The 25,446-nt window shown below is 42.9% G+C and overlaps 2 protein-coding genes across 2 annotated transcripts in view; one reads left to right on the forward strand and one right to left on the reverse strand.

Moving 5' to 3' along the window:
• The window catches only part of LOC134017416 (eIF5-mimic protein 2-A-like), a 206,182-nt gene that overhangs the window by 66,478 nt on the left and 114,258 nt on the right, over positions 1 to 25,446 (reverse strand). The gene's annotated exons all lie outside the window — the stretch shown is intronic.
• The window catches only part of abca12 (ATP-binding cassette, sub-family A (ABC1), member 12), a 58,237-nt gene continuing 33,892 nt past the window's right edge, over positions 1,102 to 25,446 (forward strand). The window contains exons 1-32 of the mRNA XM_062456231.1: positions 1,102 to 1,227; positions 1,497 to 1,572; positions 1,947 to 2,040; positions 3,440 to 3,599; positions 4,481 to 4,608; positions 4,711 to 4,784; positions 5,428 to 5,607; positions 5,709 to 5,902; positions 6,228 to 6,346; positions 9,553 to 9,659; positions 9,956 to 10,102; positions 10,991 to 11,157; positions 11,549 to 11,679; positions 11,809 to 11,939; positions 12,096 to 12,257; positions 12,394 to 12,602; positions 13,145 to 13,275; positions 13,515 to 13,635; positions 14,033 to 16,741; positions 16,962 to 17,074; positions 17,288 to 17,355; positions 20,088 to 20,572; positions 20,791 to 20,903; positions 21,116 to 21,198; positions 21,500 to 21,984; positions 22,199 to 22,311; positions 22,565 to 22,632; positions 23,098 to 23,246; positions 23,479 to 23,609; positions 23,887 to 24,029; positions 24,797 to 24,979; positions 25,159 to 25,376. Coding sequence (XP_062312215.1) covers positions 1,507 to 1,572; positions 1,947 to 2,040; positions 3,440 to 3,599; positions 4,481 to 4,608; positions 4,711 to 4,784; positions 5,428 to 5,607; positions 5,709 to 5,902; positions 6,228 to 6,346; positions 9,553 to 9,659; positions 9,956 to 10,102; positions 10,991 to 11,157; positions 11,549 to 11,679; positions 11,809 to 11,939; positions 12,096 to 12,257; positions 12,394 to 12,602; positions 13,145 to 13,275; positions 13,515 to 13,635; positions 14,033 to 16,741; positions 16,962 to 17,074; positions 17,288 to 17,355; positions 20,088 to 20,572; positions 20,791 to 20,903; positions 21,116 to 21,198; positions 21,500 to 21,984; positions 22,199 to 22,311; positions 22,565 to 22,632; positions 23,098 to 23,246; positions 23,479 to 23,609; positions 23,887 to 24,029; positions 24,797 to 24,979; positions 25,159 to 25,376 — 7,382 coding nt within the window. The 5' untranslated portion in view covers positions 1,102 to 1,227; positions 1,497 to 1,506. The remainder of the gene's footprint in view (positions 1,228 to 1,496; positions 1,573 to 1,946; positions 2,041 to 3,439; positions 3,600 to 4,480; positions 4,609 to 4,710; positions 4,785 to 5,427; positions 5,608 to 5,708; positions 5,903 to 6,227; positions 6,347 to 9,552; positions 9,660 to 9,955; positions 10,103 to 10,990; positions 11,158 to 11,548; positions 11,680 to 11,808; positions 11,940 to 12,095; positions 12,258 to 12,393; positions 12,603 to 13,144; positions 13,276 to 13,514; positions 13,636 to 14,032; positions 16,742 to 16,961; positions 17,075 to 17,287; positions 17,356 to 20,087; positions 20,573 to 20,790; positions 20,904 to 21,115; positions 21,199 to 21,499; positions 21,985 to 22,198; positions 22,312 to 22,564; positions 22,633 to 23,097; positions 23,247 to 23,478; positions 23,610 to 23,886; positions 24,030 to 24,796; positions 24,980 to 25,158; positions 25,377 to 25,446) is intronic.

Genomic DNA, 25,446 nt, shown 5'->3' on the forward strand with positions numbered 1-25,446 from the left:
TACTGTGAGAGTGCAATATAATGTGGAAACTTATGTGGATTACTTTTTGGTGACTAAAAGGAAGCCATAATTGACATGGCACCGTTATCACCTTTCAGGATGTCCAAGAGACACAAATGCAAATATAATGTTTTACAGAAAATTACAATAAAATACAAATCTGTTTTGTTTCATGTTTCAACACCGGTATTTATTGTATTAATGGCTAGACATCTCCCTGACTGTAAACACAGAGTGGTGTGTTGTGGTCACAGTTTTGTAAAGGACAGCAGTGTCCACCACTCGTTGGCCTACACAAGTTTCCCCTTTCTAATATCTATTTCTATCTTCCATGTTTTCACTTGATAGCGCCATGATCATGAGAACGTACCTATTCTTGCGTGGGCACATACTCTCTGGAGTTTGTTTTGTTTTTCTCACAATGCACATGGATCAAATTTCGTCGAATTCAACGTTGCTCTTGTCCAAAGCTCTGTAGATCGTTTTACCTTTACCTGGCTAAAGCTCATGGCAAAAAAAGTACGTGGCAAGACTGAAGACATTGCAACTAAGTTTAGAATGATAACTAACTTAAAAAACAAGAAAAATAACTAGTTTCAAATTCTTATTTTCTTATCTTAGATTGGACACCGGTTCCAAGAAAGTAATTTGATCCTGTCAACTTAATTGTCATGAAACATGGATTTTGTGACGACTCGTGACTCGTAGACTTCATCTCCTTGTGTGGTGTTGTATAGTTTGTTTCTTCAAATTAGTTAGGCTATGATTTATCTGTTTGATAATGACGCGCCGTAGCCGACCTACAATAGGACCATGTGTTGACTTAATCGGTGGTTGTGTCAACTAAAGTAGTGTTTCATGTTTTTTTTCTTAATTACTTTTAATTCATTACTGGAATCCAGTTACTGTTACTCATCACTGTGCCGAAATGAAGTCCGTACACCCACCCTGTGATCATGTGCAAACAATACATTAGAATTTCCAGTTGTTGTACACGCCCATACTTTGGCACTCTCCACGATAAAAGGACCATTCGTGCTTGGCAATTAACAGAACGTGTACTGCGTGTTTATGTGGAAGATTTATAGATTTAAATTACTCACTTTCGTCAAGTAGCGTTTTAAATTTGCTTCTCATATTTGTCCATTTATGGGTAACATCACTTGCTAGCGCGATGCTTTCGGTACAAATTGATCGAAATCCATAATTCCCGTAAAGAACAAGGAGGTAAGATTACCGATATTAACATTTTCCTCATTATTCCTATTTGTCAAATAATTTGAGGACAAACATTAGACATAAAATAATACAATTATGAATTGGTAGCGTGTAAAAATATCAGTTTAAGTAGTCTACAGTTGAATATGTTTGACAAAAAATTAGAACGTTGCCTAGTTTGTTAAATTGTGTTCAGGATTAAGCCATATACCAATGCGTAGGGCCTAATGGTGCACACAACATTTTAATCTGTTGAATAATGCAATTGGCTCACACAGCTTCCCACTGATGGCATTTGTTCACCAACTTCGGCTATTACTTTGGAAAAATGGCCTTAGTGTCATCAGACAACCGGTGAGTGAACATAATTTATATTTTGCTTACTAAATCCTACACCTGTCTATCAGTGATTGTAATTGTATAGATCCCTAGCCTATAGAGCCCCGTCTTTATATTTTAAAATCTTTGCATGAGTCAGCTGTCAACTGACTTCTTAAACTGTCAAGCTGCAATAGGCCTATCAGTCTATTTCTCATTTACGAAACATGTTATCAACAATGAATTATCTGTGTATGTTCTGTTCACCTTTGGGGTAATCAAGGGATAAACCCAAACATGGAATTATGAGACATAACATACTGTAAATATCATTAAAAAAATGTGTACAGTAGCCTACATAATGCTTGCTGTAATACCACAAACCCATTTCTATTTGATCTCCGTTTCAGCGATGGTCTGTGGCACTTCTGGTCTGGCCGCTGGTCATCTTTATCATACTTGCCATCACCCGATCTCAGTTCCCTCCTAAGCTGAGAGACTCATGTAAGTTTGCAAATATTGGTTAATGTGAAGTTTATGTGATTGGTTAGTGTGACCCTCAAAAGAGTACAGGGCTTATGGTTGTATTGTTAACCTTACAGTGCTTGTGGTGCAGAAATGTGTTTCATACTATGAATTTGTATACAAATGTAATGGGATATGGATATTTTTTGAGAATGCCACAGCTTAAAACATTAACTTTTTTGCATAGATGTAAGTGGACAAAGTGTAAACTTTGTTTAGACGTATCATTTGTCTGTTTAAAGAACAATGTAACCATTAATTTGTTTTCTGTTCATGTACAACAGTGGCTGATTCTTTGCAGTTTAGGGAAATAATGATTTCCTAGTGAACTGTAGGTCCAGCATTGTGAGACATATCTTTGTAGGCAGCTCTGAGGATTTGCAACCAATCTCTTACGTTTGATCAAACTTACAAAGGTCTGACCCAATGTTAGGTGCCGAACTTTGCTCTAAATCACCTGGCCTCGAAAATGTCGATCCCATTTCGTCTGGGTGATGTACGACTGTTCTTTATAGAACCAGTGAATGGAAAATATGCTGTTCATTGTTTGTTTGCGCCTATCCTTAGAATCAGTATCGAATACTGTATGGGGTTGAAAGGTCACTCTACCCACGATTGTGGCTTAGAAAACAGACAAGACAGGACATTATTCAGTGCATCACTCCATCAAGAGCCCTGCATGTATAGGACAAGTTTCACAATGAATCAGTATTATGTCATACTCTAGTTATACATTTGACCTTTACAGCTACATAAAGAGAAATGTTAATGACAACTTAACAACCGTAGTGCCAAACGTTTTTTGTCAATTGTAGAACTATAGTGTCAGGCTCCTCATCTCCTCATATACTCCCAAGTTGCATGCTTTGTGTTGGTTTGTATTTGAATGTACAGTACTACCGTATTTGTTGGTTGTTTAGATGACAATATTATCGGTTAATTTATAGTAATATTTTGGAAAAGGCCTATAGTTCATTTTTATGTGATGTCATGTTTTGTAATCATTTTGTCATGTGACTGCACTGCAGTAACCTCTAAAGGTTTGATCTGATAAACATTTTAGGACAAAGGCCTAAGTGCTTTGGTTCTTTTTACCTTATGGGCCCCTAGGTTTCAATGCAGGTATCAGGTCTCAAAAACGATTTGCTAAGCTAAACAATTCACAACTAGAAAACACTTTTCACATTGTAAGTTGTAAGTGACTTGCATTGACAAAGTATGTAGATAATTCATTTTAAGTTCATGATAGTGAGAATCGGGTTGACAAATAATCTGTTAGGTGAACACTTGTGATACCAGGAAGGTCAGTCAGAAAACGTATAAATAACAATAAAGACACGCCACTTTGTTTGTTGATGATTTGACTTTTCTTTACCAGGTTATGTGGCTCCGCGGAATCTTCCCAGCACTGGCTTCTTCCCTTTCCTACAGACTCTCATGTGCAACACAGACGGCAACTGCCATAACAAGTCCTTTCTGGTGGGCCGGAGCACCTCTAAATCCAAAGCAGCTTCGTTTGGGGCCAAAGATGCCAAGAGGTACTCTTCAAACTTCACATTTTCCTCATTCTCCTCTGGCCAATACTTCAGTCATCACAAGTAGTGTAACCTTTTATGGGAGATATATTTCTGTTCATTAAGAGTTGGGGGATGGTTTTTCGAAAAGCAACATACTCTACATACAGCACACACTTTGGGAGACTGTTCTGTTGTATTATAGAGGTCCTTCTACAAAAACAGAATGAGTCACTCACTACAAAGTTGTTTGTATGTTTCCTGGGACCTTTTATATCTCCAAGGGATACCTCTAACTATAAACAGATACTTCAAATTACTGGAAATCCTAGCTGCGTTTAGGCTTTTCCGACACCCTATTGAACATGTTCGTGAGAGGGTGTCCACAGACACACCCTAGCAGCCAGGCATTACAGGGGAAATGACTGCCTATTGTATTCAGACAGCCTATTGCCTATTGTATTCTAAGCAAGGTCGGACTGGCCGTGGGGAGAGTCGGGAGATTTCCCGAACGGCCGGTCAAACGGCCGCGGCATAATGCGAAAAATATATAACCAGTCCAGTCCTGGTTCTAAGATTAGAACCTGTTTGTGCAGCGCTTACCTTGGCGCTGACTGATTGCTGTTGCAATAATATTCCAATCCTTTGTGGACACATTTTGTTTGGTTGGGTTCTCACTCTTCACCTTTGGCCAATTATTACCGCCATGCTATATGACTTTGTGTTCAGAGTGTCACTTATTAAATGACGAATGATGTTTTTGTTTGACACACAGTAGAATGTTTCTATACAATACAAAAGTTACGCATGGCAAAGGTAGACATTATAAAGTGCATTGCATCTCTGCTATATCTAAACGTACTGTCAATGAGTCTGAAACCTAACAACCCCTCTCTGTGTCCCAGGTTGTACCTCCTTCCCTCAGGCCCACCCTTACTGAGCAGCCTCCAAACAGGTGGCATGGTCCGCTCAGTCCTGGCCAAGAGTACAGCCAGCCAACCAAGTGTCATGGGTATCTGGGACCAGATTCTGAGTAAGTCATATTCAGGAGGAAAAACAAACCTTTTATAAACTTGCATTACATAATAACTACACTTGCAATGGCTTATAAACTATGTTCTCTTATTTTCTTCAGATTCCACCCTAAAAGGCATACCAAACAACATATCACTAATGAATGGCTTCAATACCACAGTGCTGGGGAACCAGGTGATATACTCAGATACATTTAGATTAAACTTTATTATCATTGTGCACTGTACAAGAACATATGAAATGTAGCAGCAGAAATGGTCAGCCAGAATTTAATCCAAGCCCTTGCGTTAGGGCCTCAGCTCAAATTGTACACACTCTACCCAGCGAGCCATGCTTGGGTATAGCACTATTATAACCATAAGTGAGGCTATAATGGTATTCATAAAGAGTTGCCCAGAGTAGGGGTTTGCCTCTCTCCCGTAAAGGCCTCAGAGATCATATACTGTTTCACAAGGACACTTTTGTTTTCATGTCACATGGGGATGGGTGTAGCTCAGTGTTAGATCATTTGACAGCAAATCAAGAGGTTGCAGGTTTCAATCCTCTCTGTAAATTGCTTTTGATAAATGCATTTGCTAAATGAACACATTAGCTTCTGCTACCTTTAACACATCTGTAGAAAGCATGCTGAACAAATCTGTATTGCAGTTACCATAATAATGATTTTGTCCAAATATACAGTAAATCATTCTTTTTAATTGGCAGAGATTATGTTTACAAATATACACCTATTGAGTCACTTAAAAACTTTTTTTTTAAGAATTACATGACATTATCCTTGTCTTAACATGTATACTGTATATTTGCTACCATTCAGGAAGCTCTCAATTCCATGCTGGAGTCTGTGAGTATGTTGAAGAAGTCCCTGTGCAGCTTCTCTCTGAGTGTCCTCAACATGTCCACCCTCTCCTCCATCCACCCTCTCACCTACGGCATCATCACCTTTTGCAAGTCAAATGACACACTACTGGAGGTCTCCCTGCTCACCATCAACCAGGTGTGTGTGTGTGTGTGTGAATCTCTCTCTGTATTATGAGCATGTTTGAAACCGTGTGTTTGATATTTTCCTCTGGTACATGCCCCTGTTGCCCTCCGCAGATTCTCATGGAGGTGATGCTGACCAACCCTGCAGAGGCCATGACAATGGCGGGGCAGGCAGTGGTGGTGTTTGACACGATCCAGAAAGACAGCTCCCTGTGGGAGGGGCTTCTGGGCCTGCCCAGCCTCCTGGTACCAAGCAGTGTTGACCAGGCCCTGGACGAGGCCCAGGCTCTTCTCACCAACATACAGAGGTACTGTACTGGGACAGGAGGGGGCAGTTTTGAGAGACAAGATGTGAAAGTTCTCAGTGATGACTGATGTCACACAATATCAAGTTCAACAATTGAATCACGGTTCATGTTACTACATTTCGTTGCCTTGTACCTGTACTTGTGTAATGACAATAAAGTTGAATCTAATCTAATCTTAAGAATGTATTCATGTGTTCCAAATCTAACCTGTGAGTAAACTGGTTTCTTCAAGGTGTTTCATAACGCTGTGGGAACATTTTCTGTTCTCAGGCACATGACAGCTGATTCAAGACTTTATAGTATGTTCTTCTTCCCCTCGTTTCAGAACTATGGCCGCTCTTCAGAGCAATATTCCTGAAGCTGATCCATCCATCTCTGTGGTGAACCCTGCCATCATGGGGGGAATCAACCTAGTTCAGTACCTTCGCAACTGGCCAGGCAGAGGTAAGAAATCATAATCACTGGAGCTGGCCGGTTAAGATGCACCAAAACATAATGTAAAAGGCTGCTGGGAAGTCAACACCATGATGAGAAACAGAAATATCTATAATATATTTAAAAGATTGTGTTTATTTTATGATAAAGGTAAAGATGATGGCAACCTGTTAAAAGGGAACAACAGTATTGTGTGGGTGGTTGTATGGTGGGTGGGAGGAGGGGGGCATTCAAAACTTGCACTTCATACATACTGTACATCTCAATCTACCAACCCAACACCACAATACATTCAACGTGAACGTTAGACCTTATGCTCCAATGCATTTGGCTCTTCACATTTGCGGCCCAACCACTATAACTAGTGCATCTTCATCAAGTTACAGTTAAGATTAAGTTATATCTCAGTCAGTGTCATTTGGAAATAAGTTGTGTAAAATAACTATCATTCTGACCGGGTGACAGTCCACTGGTGCTCTTAAGTGGTTCCTAACCCTGGTCCTCAGGGCACCCTGTCCTGTATGTTTTAGATGTTTCCCTGCTCCGACACACGTGATTGTGATAGTGACAGGAACCACTATCTCATGCCTTAACAACCCCACCCACGACAACCAAAGAAAACACACACAATCAAAAATACAAATATAGCTGCAAGCAGCAATGGGGTGGCCAAGCAGGTCAGATGACCCAGAAGAAACTTTCGACATCCTCAGAAGAGTGTTCCGAGTACATGCAGCAAGTTTGGCGTGAATCCATCAAAGATTTGCTGAGATACGACACAACTTTCTGTTTGGCGGCTCTGCTGCCGATTTCGATTGGCTGTACCGGACAAACGGTTTCGAAAATCTAAAATAATTTTGATAGTTTGTGTGAGGGATTGCATTGACTATAGCTTGTAGCTTGACTACAGGTAACTAGCGACTGCGGTGTACCTGGCTTCCTTTGCAGTGGCTTACAGTCTCGCTAAACAGAGAATCAGAGACATGACAAGCTCGTCGGCTTTGGCTGGATTCAAACCTCTGACGTTGCCGTTGCCAGGACACCAACTTATCCTAGTGAGCGATTCTCAGTGCTGCAAATCACAGTTCAGTTACTGGGTAAAAATATAAGCAGTTTTTCCTGTGGCAAGCGGTTGTCCGATTTGGCCCAAGTTTAAACAGCTGTAATTCAGTCCTATTTTGACATGTCAAGGTGATTGTGGTCTGAAGATAATCTGTCCCAAATTTGGTGAATATTTGATACATTTTGTAGGAGGAGTAGGACAAAAACGTTTTATCAATTCATTCAAAATGGCGGCATCAATTCGGCTGGTATCACAAGTTAACATGTGTCAGACACGGGATCGCCCCCCTAGAGGTTAGAGGACACATATCTACAAAGCACAATAAATCTGACTCTTCTTGAGTATAGATCCCCTGAGAATGAAACATTATCATTACCATTGTACTGTTAGACAGCTACTGTGGCATACCTGGCTTCACTAAACAGATAAACCAGTATCATGACATGCTTGATGACTGTGGCTGGGTTCAAACCTATGACCTTGCACTTCAGAGGAACCCATCTTATCCCAGTGAGCTATTCTCACTGCAGGGAAATGCTGTGTTCAGTTACTGTATAAAAAAAGTAAGCAGTTTCTCCTGTGGGAAGCGTTGTCAGATTTGACCCAAGTATAAAAAGCTGTAATTCAGTCCTATTTTGACATGTCAAGGTGATTGTGGTCTGAAAATTATTTGATTACATGTCCATGAAAATAGGAGCTACGGCAAACGAGGAGTTTGTTTTTATGAAAATTCCAAATGGCCGACGCCCAAAATGGCAGACACGGGACAGTGTGATATATTTCGACTTAGTATGCCACGTACAATCAGAAGAGACCAATCTTGTTATTTATGACAAATCTGTTCAGAAGTTATGATGCAAGAAATCCGATGCACTGGCTAGATGTAGCATCACTATATCGACATAGCACAATATATCTGACTCTGAGTATAAATCCCCTGAGAATAAAACATTATCGTGACCATTATGATTATACTGCTCGACAGCTACTGTCGCATACCTGGCATCACTAAACAGATAAACCAGTATCATGACATGCTTAAGACTTTGGCTGGATTTGAACCTACGACCTTGCACTTCAAAGGAGCCCGTCTTATCCCAGTGAGCCATTTTCAGCGCTGGGAATTGCTGTGTACAGTTACTGTATACAAAAAGTAAGCTGTTTCTCCTGTGGCACGCGTGGTCAGATTTGGCCCAAATTGTTGCCCCAACAGCTGTAATTCAGTCCTATTTTGACATGTCAAGGTGATTGTGGTCTGAAGATAATCTGTGCCAAATCTGGTGAATATTGGATACATTGTGTAGGAGTAGGGAAAAAAGATTCATTCATTCAAAATGGCGGCCTCATCAATTGGTCTGGTATCATGCGTTAACATGCGTCAGACACGGGATCTCCTAAGATATCACGAGACATAGGAATCACTTAAATACGACAAACAAATCAACAGTTATTGGTCAAAACACAGTTTTGCCTATTGTAGCGCCCCCTAGAGCTTAAATGACCCTACCTTTTTCGGACCTCTTAATAACAGGGTCATGAATCCATACACCAAGTTTGGAGTCAATGCATCAAAGATTCACTAAGATATGACCTCACTTCCCTTTTTCCGGATCAGTTGCTGAATTGATGAACTTTTGTGAGGCTTGGTCTGAAGATCATCTGTGGCAATTTTGAAGAAGATTCGTCAAGAATTGTAGGAGGAGTAGCGAAAAAACGCTTTTCGTTAACATTCAAAATGGCGGAGAATCTATATGACTGGGTATGACGTCATAGAGTGCATTGAACTTGTCTTGATCCAGGGAATCCAATGATACCTCATTTTGGAAAATGCGGCATATGGTTCAAAGGTAACGTGTGTAAACACACCTTCACAAATTTCACAACTTCTGAGCATGTGGTTCTAGGGGCTGCCATAGACTCCCATGGCAGATGTATAATAATAATAATAATAATTATAAGAAAAGGTAGAAACCCTTAAGGTGGCTTCGCCGCTTCGCGGCTTGGCCACTAAAAATAAAGAAACAGTTATCACAGCTCATCAGCAACATTGTAGAAATGTTGACAGTCATCTTTCTGGAACGCATGTGTCAGTATAATTCTTTAATGATCTGCTTGTATCTAGTATTTGATTGTGGCCGTTTGCTCTTTCTAGATGTGTATATCTCTCTCGGTGATGTTGTCACTGCACAGAATGACTCATCCTTAATGAATGAAGTTGTCCAACAAGTTCTACAGAAAGTTCAGATCCCTTTAGACAAGGTATGGTTCATCTTTACTCCATCCAACTGTCACCATTAATTGTCATGCTATTATTCTGAATCTTGGGCATGTGGATACATTCTTCAGAATCAGAATAAAGTTTAATCGCCAATAAAATAAATTAATGGTTAATAAAAATAAAAATAAATGGTCCTTAAATATATATAAAAGAAAGAAATGTGAAAAATTTACAATAAAATACTAACAATACTGTGCATATATATATAAAAAATAAAATTAAATATGAAGTATTGACACCTGACCTACTAATTGACCACCTTTTTGTCCCCTTTAAGGCCATAGGGCTGATCATGAACAGATCTCTGGTTCACTCTTATGTATGTGACCAGAGCAGCAATGCCTACTGGCTGCAGGCTGCCTGCAGCACAGGCACAGTGGATACACTTCTTAGCTGGATCAGTCCAAAAAAAGTGGCTGAACAGGTAAGTTTGGAGTCCAAAATGTTTTGGCATCAACAAATTAAGTGGTTGTGTCAGTGGGGAGGATGATTCTACTCTCCCCACTTACTTAATTTACTGTCTTGCGTAATTTGGTTCGTATTGTCATGTTGACTTCTTGTTTTCATGTATAAAATATGTGAATATGAACACTTTATAATAACTACACACTATGAAACATTTGTTCAAACAATATTACAACATTGATAGTTAAGAACTTATAAACCATAATTAACACATTATCAGGAAACACTTTAAGGTTACATTAGGCAATACCTATAGTAACACCATGGTAGTGACATTAACTGCTACTGTATGTAGTTACACTATAAGATGGTTTAGCAGTTTCTCTCGCACGGATAAACATATGTTTACAATTCTAGTCAAAATTGGCATAATTGGAATTGTGGGCTATGAGCTACTTCACAACTAGCTTTAGTTAGGAACTTTTCATCAATTCATCAATGCATATATAGCTTAGTATGTTTTAAGAATGTATTAGCCTAATGATGTTTTGTAAATTATTAACTATTAAGCAACTATATACGAATGCTTGCATAGTTATAAGTATGACCAACATGAAATAGGTAGCCTCCTCTCTTCTGGTTTTGCCATCTTCATGGAGATCCAGCTGTGGTCCATAAAAACATGCGAGTAGTTACCTGGGCAACCAGATCCCCTCCACCCCCCACCCCAGAGAGCTCCAATTACTTCCATCAAAATACTTGGAGGGGAAACGTGGAGAAATTGCTGTTATAGAAAAAAGAAATCATCCAGTGGGATAATATATTGTAAGATTGTAGGAAAGGTGGTATAGTAACAATCAGGTAAAAACAATGGAGAGCAGTAATGGATGGTTGTTTAAACCCACAGGTCTTCTTGGCCTGGTCTCAGGATGCAGCCTCCAAGGACGTGGTCTTCTTCAAAGGACTACTGCATAGCCTTTTGGGAGTGTACGCCCAAGGAAACCAGGGATCCGCTGACAACACCAGGTCCCAGAGGAGTAGTGACACGCAGCCACAGAACGTTGGGGAACAACTGTAATTATGTCACCCTCTCTCTCTCTTTGTGTTTTCTTTCTCTCTTTTTTCCTGTTACCTGAGTTCATTATCTGATTATACAACTGTCTTACAAGAGAGATGACCTGCAATAAATTAATCTTATTTCTCAGACATGTCCCGTTAATACTTAAAAAGCGATATACAATATGTAGTAGGTGTAAAATCCCAGATGATTTACATCCAAGGGTAGGTCATGATTCTAGACAATACCATTTTTTGTAAATCAAGAAATTATGGAAATTATATAAATTATAGAATACAAAACCGTAACTCAACAAAATGAAACTAAATTTTTTATAATACAAAGTGGATAAAAGATGGTCTTCCATATCCATTCTTCGCACTGGCTAACCTCTCTCTTGTGTTCTAGGTTCATGGGTGTAGGCTCAACTCTGCTTGAGCTTCTGAAAGACCTTCCAGGCTCGCAGTATATCCACAGCTTCCTTATGGGCGGACACACCTCCATGCAGCTGGCCAGTCAGGCCATGGACACCACAGAGAGTATGTAGGCTTTCCTGCAGAAGAACAACATTTACACCATGCCAAAATGCACACATTGTACTATGTATTGATCAATGACATTTGTGAGGATATTAAGATAACTTTCGCCGCTGCCCCCAACTCTCGTAGAAATGATGGATAAGTTGTCGGCCGAAGCCCAAAACTTACAAAAGATCTTCTTGTCTCTGATGGCCAACCAGTCTATGGCAGACCTCTATGCTGAGAAGCTCATAAACTCCAGCACTGAGATATTGATAAGGGTAGGTGAACACTGTTGAGTCACAGGTACACATATATACACATTAAATGTCAATAAAAGTGTGTCATTGTATTAAAACTGTTCAAGTATATTGAACCCTCACACCCATCTGTTTACATTCTGATGTAATGGTTTATCTTCATTGTCATCCCCAAAGGTTCTGGTGAAACAGGACACCGTCAAGTGTGAGGAGCTTCTCAAACCACTGACTACCATAAGCACCATGGACCCAAGGCTTTGGGTGACCATGATTTGCCCAGGCAATGACTCCCACCTACAACAGTACCTGCTGGCCGAGTGGATGCCTGTTATTTTGAAGGTCAGATTAGAGTTCTGCTGTAGACTTACCAGCTTTTTGAGTTATAGCTTCTCAAACCACTTAGCATATTATAGAGATTTGACTCTAGTTCTAAGCATAGAACTTCTCATTTGTGTCCCATCATTATGTTCCTTAGGCGACACTCTTCGTGGATGTGGTCCAAGGCAAAGAATCATTCAACGTCACTTTACCCATGATTCTCTCTGAGTGGCACAGGCTATCAGCCACCTCGCTACGCTTCGGTGCGTTCCTGGAGAGATTCTTCACAGGGTTCTATAAGGACTATTTTGAGGCCTGGGTTCCAGAGAACGTAACTGTCGACTGGCAAGAAATTATCATGACAAGGTCAGTTTACCTTGTAACAGGGTACACAGCAACTTGATATGCATATATATATTGACATACAGTATATTGGAATATTGTTAAACTTTTGGATCAAAATTGCCTAAAACTACATTTGTTAACCATTTCATACAATTTCAAGCCCTATGAAAAAAGATTTTGCCCAATAAAATGTTATCAACTGTGTGATGTGTTGACGGGTGGAAAGTGGGCTGGTTTACTGTGAATCAGACACCAGGCAACAGTAAGGGTTCCAGATGGTTGACAATCATAACTATGACATAACTATGAACCTTGGATAAATTGTGGAAATTGCTGTATGAGGATATGTGTGGGAAGCTGTGTAGGGAAGCTGTATAGGGCAGCACTATGTTTGGTTTTCTTTAGAGCAAACAAACGAAAAATAAAAAAAATGTCTGCAGAACAGTGTGGGTGTCGGAAAAATGTGTGTGATGCAAATGTGGTGTAAGGTTACTGTGTTTCTTCATACAATATATTATTAAAATAGGCGGCTTTTACTCAACCATGTGTTTTTTTTTTCCCAGGGGTCTAGGGGCATTGGGGACAATGGGGTCTGAACTCCAAATGACCACGATGTGGCCCTCCATAGAGACATACTTTCACATTGCGTACTGGATAATGACATACCAACCCAATATAACTGGACCTCCAACCTGTGAGTGTAACAAACAGAGATACTTGTTGATCAATGTATCTTCACATTACAGCAAGAAAGTGTTTATGGAAATTGTAATTTGTCTAAATCTAAGTTCCTACGCTATGTTTTTGTGCATTTTTATAATAGGAAATCTGACTTAAAGAACAGAACAGCACTGAACAGTTCAAATACCAATACAATTATTAACTTGAATTTAGTATTTAGCCGTTATAAGCCCCCATTATAATTCTTATCAGGTACTCTTGATCTTGAGACATTCGTGCCCGCATGTCAGACTGGTTTCACCTGGGAGAACTTCATTCCTACCACAGCACTTCTGCTTCAGGATTTTCCAGGCAATCCTGCAGCCTTACTTAGGTAACATCACATACCAGACTATTGGAGTGTAATTTGTATGTGAATGTGACAGAATCTTCCCAGTGGGAAGGGGAAGAGGCCCCGGGGAAGACCCAGGACACGCTGGAGGGACTATGTCTCTCGGCTGGCCTGGGAACGCCTCGGGGTCCCCCAGGAAGAGCTGGTGGAAGTGGCCGGGGAGAGGAAAGTCTGGGCCTCCCTGCTTAGGTTGCTGCCCCCGCGACCCGACCCCCGGACAAGCGGAAGATGATGGATGGATGGATGGATGTGACAGAATACTGATTATGTCCAAAAACAGCTTGAGGAAATGTGCTAAAGCTTTAACAAGTCCGAAATAGGGTTACTCATCTTGAAATGTGTTAAATGCAGGATAACTGTGTTTCTCTTTCTCCCTCAGATATGTGCAAGGGTCATTGGCTTTTGTTCAAGGAATCTACAGAGACTTCTATACAGCCACCCTCATGAAGTATCTCAGCTCCCCAGCTGTAATACCAGGAGACGGCTCTATCTCCAGCTTCCTGGTCAATGTGACACATGCTCTGGACAAGAACATCCATCTTATTTCCAACTTGATGAGCATGGAGCAGTTCAATCCCAAGCTCTCCCTCTTTCTCCTCAACAACTTGCTTGATGCTCTGGGATTGAGGCCTTTGGAGGCTTTGTGGACGCAGGGTCCCCCTAACGCCTCCTCTGTCCTAACCATAGCCCTGGAAGTGGGCTGGAACACCCAAAAACTCTTCACCGGCCTGCCAGTCTGTAACTCACAAGCTGAGTTGGAGGACTTGCTCATGCAGTTCTTGTCCATGAACATGAACCTCACATTGCCTCTGTCCCTTAGCCTTGGAGACGGCCTGCTCACCTACACAAGCTCTCTAAACTCTACAGACCTGGCCTTTCTTAGGGAGATCCTCAAGTCTCTCACCAATCACACATCAGCAGGCATCACCGACACAGTCCTACAGGCTTTGGAACTCTTGAAACAGGTGCTCGAAGCCCCCAACAATGACCCAACAGCGCTGATCCTGGGCTACCTTCACCAGCTACAGGGGTTCCTGGCTTCTGCCATCGAGTTACTCAGGTACGATCAGCTACTGCTGCCTGGAGGGAACCTGACTATGGCCCAGGTCACTGATCTCCATCTGGCTGTAGTGGACCTTCTCCAGATCCTCTCTCCCGCCTCCCTCCAGGCCCTCAGCCAGGCAGGAGAGCAGGCAGCCCTGGGTGCAGTTATGCAACAGTTTGGAGCCCTCCTACCTCCTGAGCTCCAGCAGCGCTTCATGGGCCTGATCAAACACACTCAGGCCCTGGTGGAGAGCTTAACAGCCTGTTCAGTGACAGGGCAAGACTGCACATCTGCTGTTTCCCAGGTCTTCCAGATCCTCTCTCAGGCTGCTGAAGCAATGTTATCGACTAGCGGAAACATCACTATCCAGCTGGGGCCAGTTAATCCTAACCTGGTGACCGCAGAGTCCTTCTCTGTGACGGGCAGCCTTCTGTCTCTGCTCCTGTCCTGGACAGATGAGACCAACATGTCCTACTCTCCAGAGGCCCTTATGAAGTCTGTGAATCAGATCCTTAATTTCCTCCAGCAGGTCACCAGTCAGCCCAACATCAGCATATCTGCTCTCCAGGAGGCTCTCAGACAATCGAACCTCACCCTATGGCAACTGGATAGAATTGCCACATTGGCTGGAGCGGCAAACATTCCCGACCTCCTGGCTAACATCTTGGGCATTGCCAGTGTTCCTCAGTGCCTGGAGCTCCAACCTATGAACATAACAGCCAACATGGGTGTGGCTGACACCAGTCCAGCTAAGTGTGCATTGGAGCTGATTGATGGAGTCAGTGGCTTCATCCAGCACCTGCCCATGCCTCCAGGCAGCCAGTCAAATTACACCGCACTCGTCGCTGTTATCCCAATCCTGGTCAACCAGTCTGTTAGCATCGGCTTAGCATCTGCTTCTGGTTCAGGCTCACCTACATCTATCATGCAGGCCCTAACCAGCACCCTGGCAGGCATTAGAGAGAACATCAAACCCCTCTCCCTCGAGTCCATCCAGCAAGTGAGCAATGAGCTTAGTATAGTGGAGGGTCTACTCTACTTGGCCTCTTCGGGACAATATCCTCTCCATACACTGAACTCCACTCTGCTGGAGGAATCGTTATATGCCCAGAAGGTGTATTTGGAGATCGCCCAGTGGTACTTGAGGAAGTTGGAAAATGTGACAAGCACCAGCAATTTTTCCGAGCTCCTTCACCCTTTCTACTACATTACCGAGATGCAGCTGGCCCTGCAGATCTCTCAAACGGAGTTTTCCCTTTTTGTCAGCAATCAGGTTGAAGACCTAATCAAAAACACCCACAATCCCATAGATGGCACAGAGGTTAGCAATATAGGGCAGGCAGTTGCCAATATACTCCAAGTTTGCATGGAACAGGTGAGGCAAAACCTTCAGCTCCAGAATGACTATTACCAGGGCATGGAGTACCCACCAGATTTGAACTCATCCATGCTGAACATGGTTGACACCTTGGTCCAGAAGTACCTTAACATAACACTTCATTGGCTGAGAGACCCCCACGTGACCTCTGTCATCACCAGCATGCTCCAATGGAACAACAGCTCCATGAGCATCACTGTCCCAGGCCAAGACCTCTTCAAGCTGCTTCAGACAATAGCGCCTCTTCTAACACCCGATGAACAGGCCTACCTTGTCCTCATCGACCAGATCACCCAGTCCCTGAACCAGGTGCTATTGGTGGCCAGCCAACCAGGCGGCTTGGAGAGTGATCTCTTCATTGGAGCCATATTGAATGCAGCCAGGACTGTGCTGAGTAACTTGACTGCCATGACTGGCCCCCTGCCTCCCTCAGTCAGTGACAACATCATGGGAGTACTTCACAGTTCACTCCTCCTGGCCCTAAGACCTCAGATGGCCTATGCCCAGGCCCGTAACCTCACCCTGGACATCTTGTGGAGAGGAGAAGGACTCATCCAGGACCTGATCCCAATGGCTGCTGAATACCTTCTGCCTGGAATCAAACTCATGCGCACATACTTTCAGATCATCTCCACAGCTGGTGGCCCAGACAAATTGAATGAGATGTGAGTCATGTTATCATGGGTATTCTTCTATGTTCCCTTTGACTTCAGAGGAGTAAATGGATAAAGATGTATCATACCATTTATATACAAAGAATGAAAAATCTGAAATGTGGGTGAAAGACCATAGCACACATGCATATTTTACCTTTAGGAGCAGAAATATGACAAAACTGTTGGTAGTATTGCGGAGGATGATGGTTAATTTTGCTCTTGATTTCAGCATTCTGGGTGAGCTGAGCACAGTTCAGAGTCTCTTGCCCCCTGACAACAGTACACAAGCCTATATGTCTGTAATCATGAGCATCAGTCACTTCATCTTGGACCCCAGCCAAGGTCAGTCAGATTTTCACCACAGGTGTGTCGGATGTACCGTCCTAATGGACGGATTTAGTCAAGCTGGCAGTATGCCCTGCATTATTGAAAACCTTTCATGATTATCTACCAGACAGGCCACACTGTCTGACTTTTTATCCAATGAATACTGTTTTCAGCCAACTGTTAAGAGAAACATTTGTTTGCTCATGTTATCAATGTTATTTTACACAGGCAACACAGGCCTGTGGCTGAGCTTTGAAAACATCACTGTTGAAAACGTTGCTCAAATTACTAATCAGGTAAGACTAGTTTACTGTAGTCTTGCTTCTTGCAAAATGCATAGTATGTAATTATATTTCCCAACCTTGCTATAGAGAAACATTGACTGTCTCCAGAGATCCATGTTCCCGTCATGTTTGGAATGATATTAGCATTTATTACACGATGCCAACCAAAATACCAGACATATTTGATCACATACTTTATATATCTGTTGATATAGTTGTGGTTTTACCAGATTGATAGTAAATATCAGTTCCAGGAAAATAGTAAGGCAATGGTCAAATATAAATGGTCAATATTGACAAATGATCTGCGGGCGTGCTTGGACTGCACTGACTGGGACATGTTCACGACTGCTACCAATAGTCTGGATGAGCTCACAGAGGCTGTGACATCATACATCAGCTTCTGTGAGGACTGCTGTATACCAACACGCACCAGGGTAAGCTACAACAACGACAAACCCTGGTTTACAGCTAAACTCAGAAGGTTGAGGTCAGAGAAAGAGGCCGCGTTTAGGAGTGGGGACAAAGACAGTTTCAAGGAGTCGAAGAACAGGTTTAGCAAGGCGGTGAGGGAGGCTAAACGACTGTACTCAGAGAGACTAAAACACCAATTCTCTGCAAATGACTCTGCTTCTGTCTGGAGAGGGCTCAGGCAGATTACCAACTACAAGCCCAGAGCCCCCCACTCCACTAACGACTCCCGCCTGGCCAACGACCTGAATGAGTTCTACTGCAGATTTGAAAGACAATCGGACAGTCCTGAACTACCCCTTCCCACCCAGGAGGCCTCCCACCTCCCCCCCTCTACAGTGACGACTCTCTCCATTCAGGAGGGTGAAGTTAACAGACTTTTCAAGAGGCAGAATCCCCGCAAAGCAGCTGGGCCGGACTCTGTCTCTCCAGCCACCCTCAAGCACTGCGCTGACCAGCTGTCTCCGGTGTTTACCTACATCTTTAACACCTCCCTTGAGACATGCCATGTGCCAGCCTGTCTCAAGTCCTCCACCATCATCCCTGTGCCCAAAAAGCCAAGGCCAACAGGACATAATGACTACAGACCCGTCGCCCTGACCTCTGTGGTAATGAAGTCTTTCGAGCGCCTGGTGCTGGCACACCTTAAATCCATCACTGACCCTCTACTGGACCCCCTGCAGTTTGCCTACAGAGCCAACAGGTCTGTGGACGATGCAGTTAACATGGCCCTCCACTTCACCCTACAGCACCTGGACTCCCCAGCATCCTATGCCAGGATCCTGTTTGTGGACTTCAGCTCTGCCTTCAATACCATCATCCCCGCCCTGCTTCAGGACAAGCTCTCCCAGCTGAACGTGCCTGATTCCACCTGCAGGTGGATCACAGACTTCCTGTCTGACAGGAAGCAGTGCGTTAAGCTGGGAACACAAGTCTCTGACTCCCGGTCCATCAGCACCGGATCACCTCAGGGCTGCGTCCTTTCTCCTCTGCTCTTCTCCCTGTACACCAACAGTTGCACCTCCAGTCATCCGTCCGTCAAACTCCTGAAGTTTGCGGACGACACCACCCTTATTGGGCTCATCTCTGGTGGAGACAAGTCTGATTATAGGTGGGAAGCGGCCAACCTGGTGACCTTGTGCAGCCAGAACAACTTAGAGCTCAATGCTCTTAAGACAGTGGAGATGGTTGTGGACTTCAGGAGGAACACAGCCCCACTCACCCCCATCACCCTGTGTGACTCCCCAGTCAACACTGTGGAGTCCTTCCGCTTCCTGGGCACTATCCTCTCCCAGGACCTCAAGTGGGAACTGAACATCAGCTCCCTCATCAAGAAAGCACAACAGAGGATGTACTTCCTTCGGCAGCTGAAGAAGTTCAACCTGCCAAAGACAATGATGGTGCACTTCTACTCAGCCATCATTGAGTCCATCCTCACCTCCTCCATCACCGTCTGGTACGCTGCTGCCACTGCCAAGGACAAGAGCAGACTGCAGCGTATCATCCGCACTGCTGAGAAGGTGATTGGCTGCAATCTGCCTACCCTCGAGGACCTGCACACCTCGAGGACCCTGAGGCGAGCGAGGAAGATTGTGGCCGACTCCTCCCACCCTGGACACTCCCTGTTTCAGTCACTCCCCTCCGGCAGAAGGCTGCGGTCCATCAGGACCAATACCTCACGCCACAAAAACAGTTTCTTCCCTTCCGCTGTTGGCCTCTTCAACAAGGCCAAGGGACCACACTGACTCTAATGACTTCTTGCTTAAAACACACTGCTTTTTGCACTGCATTACAAAATGGTATCTTGTACATTTGTATTTTTTGTAATATTTGTATTTTTGTATTTTTATATTGTAATTTACGGCAACTTATATTTTATTTTATTGTATATTTAATTCTATTCTAATCCCACTTAGTACTGCTAGTTTATGTACCCTTAGTATAGATAGTCCACATATTTAAATTTTAGGTATATGTTTATTGTATGCACCTTCCTGCCAAAGAAAATTCCTTGTCTGTGCAAACTTTCATGGCGAATAAATCCCATTCTGATTCTGATTCTGATGAGGAGGAATTAACTGTGTCCTAAAGCCAGCCTGTCAGTAGCCCTAGTGTGGGTTTTCAGTGTCCCAATTGAATACAAAATTCTCAGTTTTTGATGTTCCACCCTTTCCTCTCCATACCTTGTTACTTGTAAAATGTAACAGTCGGTTTTAGATAAGTTTATCGTTTTCAAGAATGAGAAATGTTACACTTTTTTTTTTCTCTGTCAGATGGGAAGTCTTCTAAACTCTCTGCTGCCACTCATCATCGGGGAACAAGGCATGAATTTAACCCTTCTCACACCCAGTGAGAAGGTCTACTTTGTGCTCATCGACCAGATCACCCAGTCCCTGAACCAGGTTCTGTTGGTGGCCAGCCAACCAGGCGGCTTGGAGAGTGATCTCTTCATTGGAGCCATATTGGATGCAGCCAGGACTGTGCTGAGTAACTTGACTGCCATGACTGGTCCCCTGCCTCCCTCGGTCAGTGACAACATCATGGGAGTACTTCACAGTTCACTCCTCCTGGCCCTAAGACCTGAGATGGCCTATTCCCAGGCCCGTAACCTCACCCTGGACATCTTGTGGAGAGGAGAAGGACTCATCCAGGACCTGATCCCAATGGCTGCTGAATACCTTCTGCCTGGAATCAAACTCATGCGCACATACTTTCAGATCATCTCCACAGCTGGTGGCCCAGACAAATGGAATGAGATGTGAGTCATGTTATCATGGGTATTCTTCTATGTTCCCATTGATGTCAGAGGAGTAAATGGATAAAAATGGCTCATGTAGTTTAAATACACATAATTACAAATCTGAAATGATGATGAAAGACCACAGCACACAAGCATATTTTACCTTTAGGAGCAGAATATGATAATACTGTTGCTGGTATTGAGGATGATAATGGTTAATTTTCCTTTTATTTCAGCATTCTGGGTGAGCTGAGCACAGTACAGAATCTCTTGCCCCCTGACAACAGTACACAAGCCTATATGTCTGTGATCATGAGCATCAGTCACTTCATCTTGGACCCCAGCCAAGGTCAGTCAACTTTTCATCACAGGTGTTTTGGGTGTACCGTCCTAATGGACTGATTTAGTCAAGCTGGCAGTATACACTTCATTACTGAAACCTTTCATGATTATCTGCCAGACAGGCCTCACTGTCTGAATTTGTATCCATTGAATACTGTTTTTAGCCAACTGTTATGAGAAACGTTCATGTGTTTATGTTATCAATGTTATTTTACACAGGCAACACAATCCTGTGGCCAAGCTTTGAAAACATCACTGTTGAAAACATCACTGTTGACGATATTTCTCAAATTACTAATCAGGTAAGACTAGTATACTGTAGTCTTGCTTCTTCCTAAATGCAAAGTACATATTTATAGTTCCCAACCCTGCTATAGACAAACAAGTTCACGTCATGTTTGGAATGATTTGACCATTTATGACACAATGCCAGCCAAAATACCAGACTTGTTTGATCACATCCTGTATATATCAGTGTATATAGTTGTGGTTTTACCAGCTTGATAGTAAATATCAGTTCCAGGAAAATAATAAGGCAATGCTAAAATATATATGGTAAATATTGACAAATTAGAAAAGTTACACTTTTTTTTTCTCTGTCAGATGGGAAGCCTTCTAAACTCTCTGCTGCCACTCATCATCGGGGAACAAGGCATGAATTTAACCCTTCTCGCACCCAGTGAACAAGCCTACCTTGTCCTCATCGACCAGATCACCCAGTCCCTGAACCAGGTGCTATTGGTGGCCAGCCAACCAGGCGGCTTGGAGAGTGATCTCTTCATTGGAGCCATATTGAATGCAGCCAGGACTGTGCTGAGTAACTTGACTGCCATGACTGGTCCCCTGCCTCCCTCAGTCAGTGACAACATCATGGGAGTACTTCACAGTTCACTCCTCCTGGCCCTAAGACCTGAGATGGCCTATGCCCAGGCCCGTAACCTCACCCTGGACATCTTGTGGAGAGGAGAAGGACTCATCCAGAACCTGATCCCAATGGCTGCTGAATACCTCCTGCCTGGAATCAAACTCATGCGCACATACTTTCAGATCATCTCCACAGCTGGTGGCCCAGACAAATTGAATGAGATGTGAGTCATGTTATCATGGGTATTCTTCTATGTTCCCTTTGACTTCAGAGGAGTAAATGGATAAAGATGTCTCAAACTGTTTCAATAAAAAGAATGACAAAACTGAAATGTGGGTGAAAGACCATAGCACACAAGCATATTTTACCTTCATAAATATGACAAAACTGTCAGTAGTATTGCGGATGATGATGGTTAATTTTGCTCTTGATTTCAGCATTCTGGGTGAGCTGAGCACAGTTCAGAGTCTCTTGCCCCCTGACAACAGTACACAAGCCTATATGTCTGTGATCATGAGCATCAGTCACTTCATCTTGGACCCCAGCCAAGGTCAGTCAGCTATTTACCACAGGTGTGTCGGATGTACCGTCCTAATGGACTCTGACGTTGTCAGCCTGGCAGCATACATTTCATTAACAACACCCTTTCATGAGTAGTTGGCAGACATTTTAAACACCATGTACTAACATGGCTAACTATAGAAGGTTTCACTTTCTGAATTTTTTTGTTTGATGAATACTATTTCACACAGCTATTAAGAAAAGCATTCAGTTGTTCATGTTATCAATGTTATTTTACACAGGCACTGCAACCCTTTGGCCGAGCTTTGAAAACATGACTGTTGAAACCATTGCTCAAATTACTAACCAGGTAAGGCTAGTACAGTCCGATTTCTTGAAAAAGATGTAATAATGTATATTTCCCAACCCCACTATAGAAAAACCTTGGCTGTCTCCAGAGATCTTTTTACATGTTATGTTTTGCATAAGTTGCGCATTTCTTAATTGATGCCAACCACAATACATGACAGATTTGATCAAGTAGATATCAATGTATCGTACAGTATCTGCGGTTTTTCCAACATACCTAAAAGTTCATATTAACGCGCTTGTAAAAGAAAATGCACGGTGAACACAAAATAACTATCCATTTACAAACTATACTTTTTTCTCCAACTTATGAATTACGCCAATTAGTGAATAGCTCTATTTAGTTATTTACGTTTATTCTGTAGAAGAAAGGATGGCTCTCCCACCCTTTACACTCATTACCTAGTCACTTTTAAATCAAATGAAAGTTCAGTCATAGCTAATGTTACATGTGTATCTCTTTCAGATGGAAAGTCTTCTGCAGTCTCTGGTTCCCCTCATCCTTGAAGAACAAAGCATGACTGCAACCATCCCATCCCTTGAGATGTTTAATGATATCAACACAATCATCGTAGACATCCTCACTGGACAGGCCGACCAGCCCACCTGGGACAAGTAAGTCAAAAGATTACCCAACCAGGGAAGAAGAGAAATTGAATGGAGAGGCAATTGCCAAAGAGATATGTAATCATAGAAGTTGGGTAATGGGATATTGTGTTCAGTTGTTGTTTGTATAGCTGATCATTGTGGGAAGCACATTTTATTCATCTTTATTAATCAGTCCATCTTTTATTTTATGAGATGTACTTTTGTCCTAAGTGTTCCATGTGTTTATTGTGTCTGGCAGGCTGCAAAGGATCCTGGGGGATCTGCTGTTGACCGTCAGAGGGTCCTCCTGCTGGGACTCTGTGCCCCCTGCTGTGTCTGTGATGAGGGGTGTTGTGGGAGCTCTAGTTCAAAACTTGAAGGCTGAGACAGGTGAGGGAAGCAGTAAACATTCCATTAACAGTCGACAACAAAGCTTACACCTATTGCTTTTAGCCGGCCCTTTTGTAGAAACATGTAGCATGCTATGCGTCTGCATAAAACATTTAGTCTTGTGTTGAGCAACCGAGCACTGAAGCATTGTATTGTGTTTTTTGCTTGTGTTTTGTGTAACAAAAATGTCTGTCAAAGACTATAGATCACTTGAGAGGGAATTCCTGAATTGTCGAAAAGTTGTCATTGTGCGTCATATCTTTTCTGTACTCCCCAGATCTGATAATCAGCTTCCAGATACCCCTAACTACTCTGATATCAGAGATTGTGCATTCTGTTAATGCCAGTCAGCTGAACATTGCTGATGTTTTGGAGCAAATGTCCCACGCCATCCAGAACACTGTGGAATCTACCATACAGGTTAGAAGGGCAGTCTGAAGTGTTCTCACAGTATCCGTGACACTGGTTGAGTGAACAAGAAAAGTGTTCTTGCATGCTACCGTAAATAATGGCATGCTCATTACAAGGACCATTTATTGCACTACAGACCGGTTGGCTTATCTCCGTTAAAACCAACAAGGGAAAGAATGCATTCTCTAAAAACGTCTGCTGTAGTCTTCCAGGTGCCTCTTCCATGTGCCTTAACGCTATTGTGTCTTTGTCAAACACAAATCTTAGAACACATCTAAGGCTGCCAGACAGAATGTCATGTCATTCCGTGCATGCCTTCTCAGAAACAAGACACACCTGCACAGTGCTGAGAAATAGCCTTTGTCTGTCAGCATAAAATGTATTGTGATTCTGACACCACTGATCTTTGATTACCAATGCTGATTCTCTGTGTTTTGCCTCATCTTAGGAGTACAAACCAAATTGCCCTGTACAGATACACGTCATGTACATGTACTACTGACTTGAATGCTTAATATCAGAAAGTGCAATATATGTCTAATATAGGAGAGAGGAAGAGACATAGAGAGGAAGAAAAGACAAGAGAGGAAGAGAGTATGTCTTTCAGAGCCCCATAGATACTTGTGTGAGCTGTCCCTGCCCTTTCCATTGATGGAATGAAGCTCTTTTGTCCTGTTAAACCTTTTCAAGCCAACTATTCTCACTGAACTGACCTTCTGTTAGCAAACCATTGAAATATGATGACTCGTTTACTCACTGTTGTTATCTCTCCATAGGACAATGCGAGCAACGAGGCCTTGGAGTGCAGGAATGTTCTGGAAGTTTGGGATCAGGTTAGAGAGGCGGCTGGGCTCAGTACGGACACCCTGGAAATGTGGTGTAACATCAGCCTGCTGCCGGTTATAAAGTCATTCGAGGCATCCAATCAACTCTTTGCCACTCTGAATAATAATATGACTGTGAGTAATAAGGTATTCCTCCACCAGTTGGAGTATCACTGAATCCCACCAACGTTTTGTTCTGCAACGTAAAAAGATATGTGAAACATTGGGCACTAGATGGCAGTGTGACTTCACCAGTTAAACCAGCGGTCCACCGATACAGGGACTGAGCCACAATCTGCCTGTTGTCCACACAGGGAATGGCGATGGCTGCAGGATCAGTGAATGGTACAGCTGCTGGGATTGTGGCAGCTCTGCGGTCTCTTTACTGGGTCAACGCCAATCTCACACGTGTCTCTGAGCAGCTGACCTCGGTCTTGTTGTATCATTTCACCCAGCTGGGAGAAGTAGTCGTGAGCCCTGCCACCCAGGCTCAGTGGAATGCCATGTTCCTCGGAATGCAGCTAAGACAGAGGTGGCCACCAGCCCTTCCCACATGACTTATGTTGAAATGATCTAATGTCCACAATTGAATGTGTATGCCT

The sequence above is a fragment of the Osmerus eperlanus genome, chromosome 3, assembly GCF_963692335.1.
Source record: "Osmerus eperlanus chromosome 3, fOsmEpe2.1, whole genome shotgun sequence".
Taxonomy (NCBI): Eukaryota; Metazoa; Chordata; class Actinopteri; order Osmeriformes; family Osmeridae; genus Osmerus; species Osmerus eperlanus.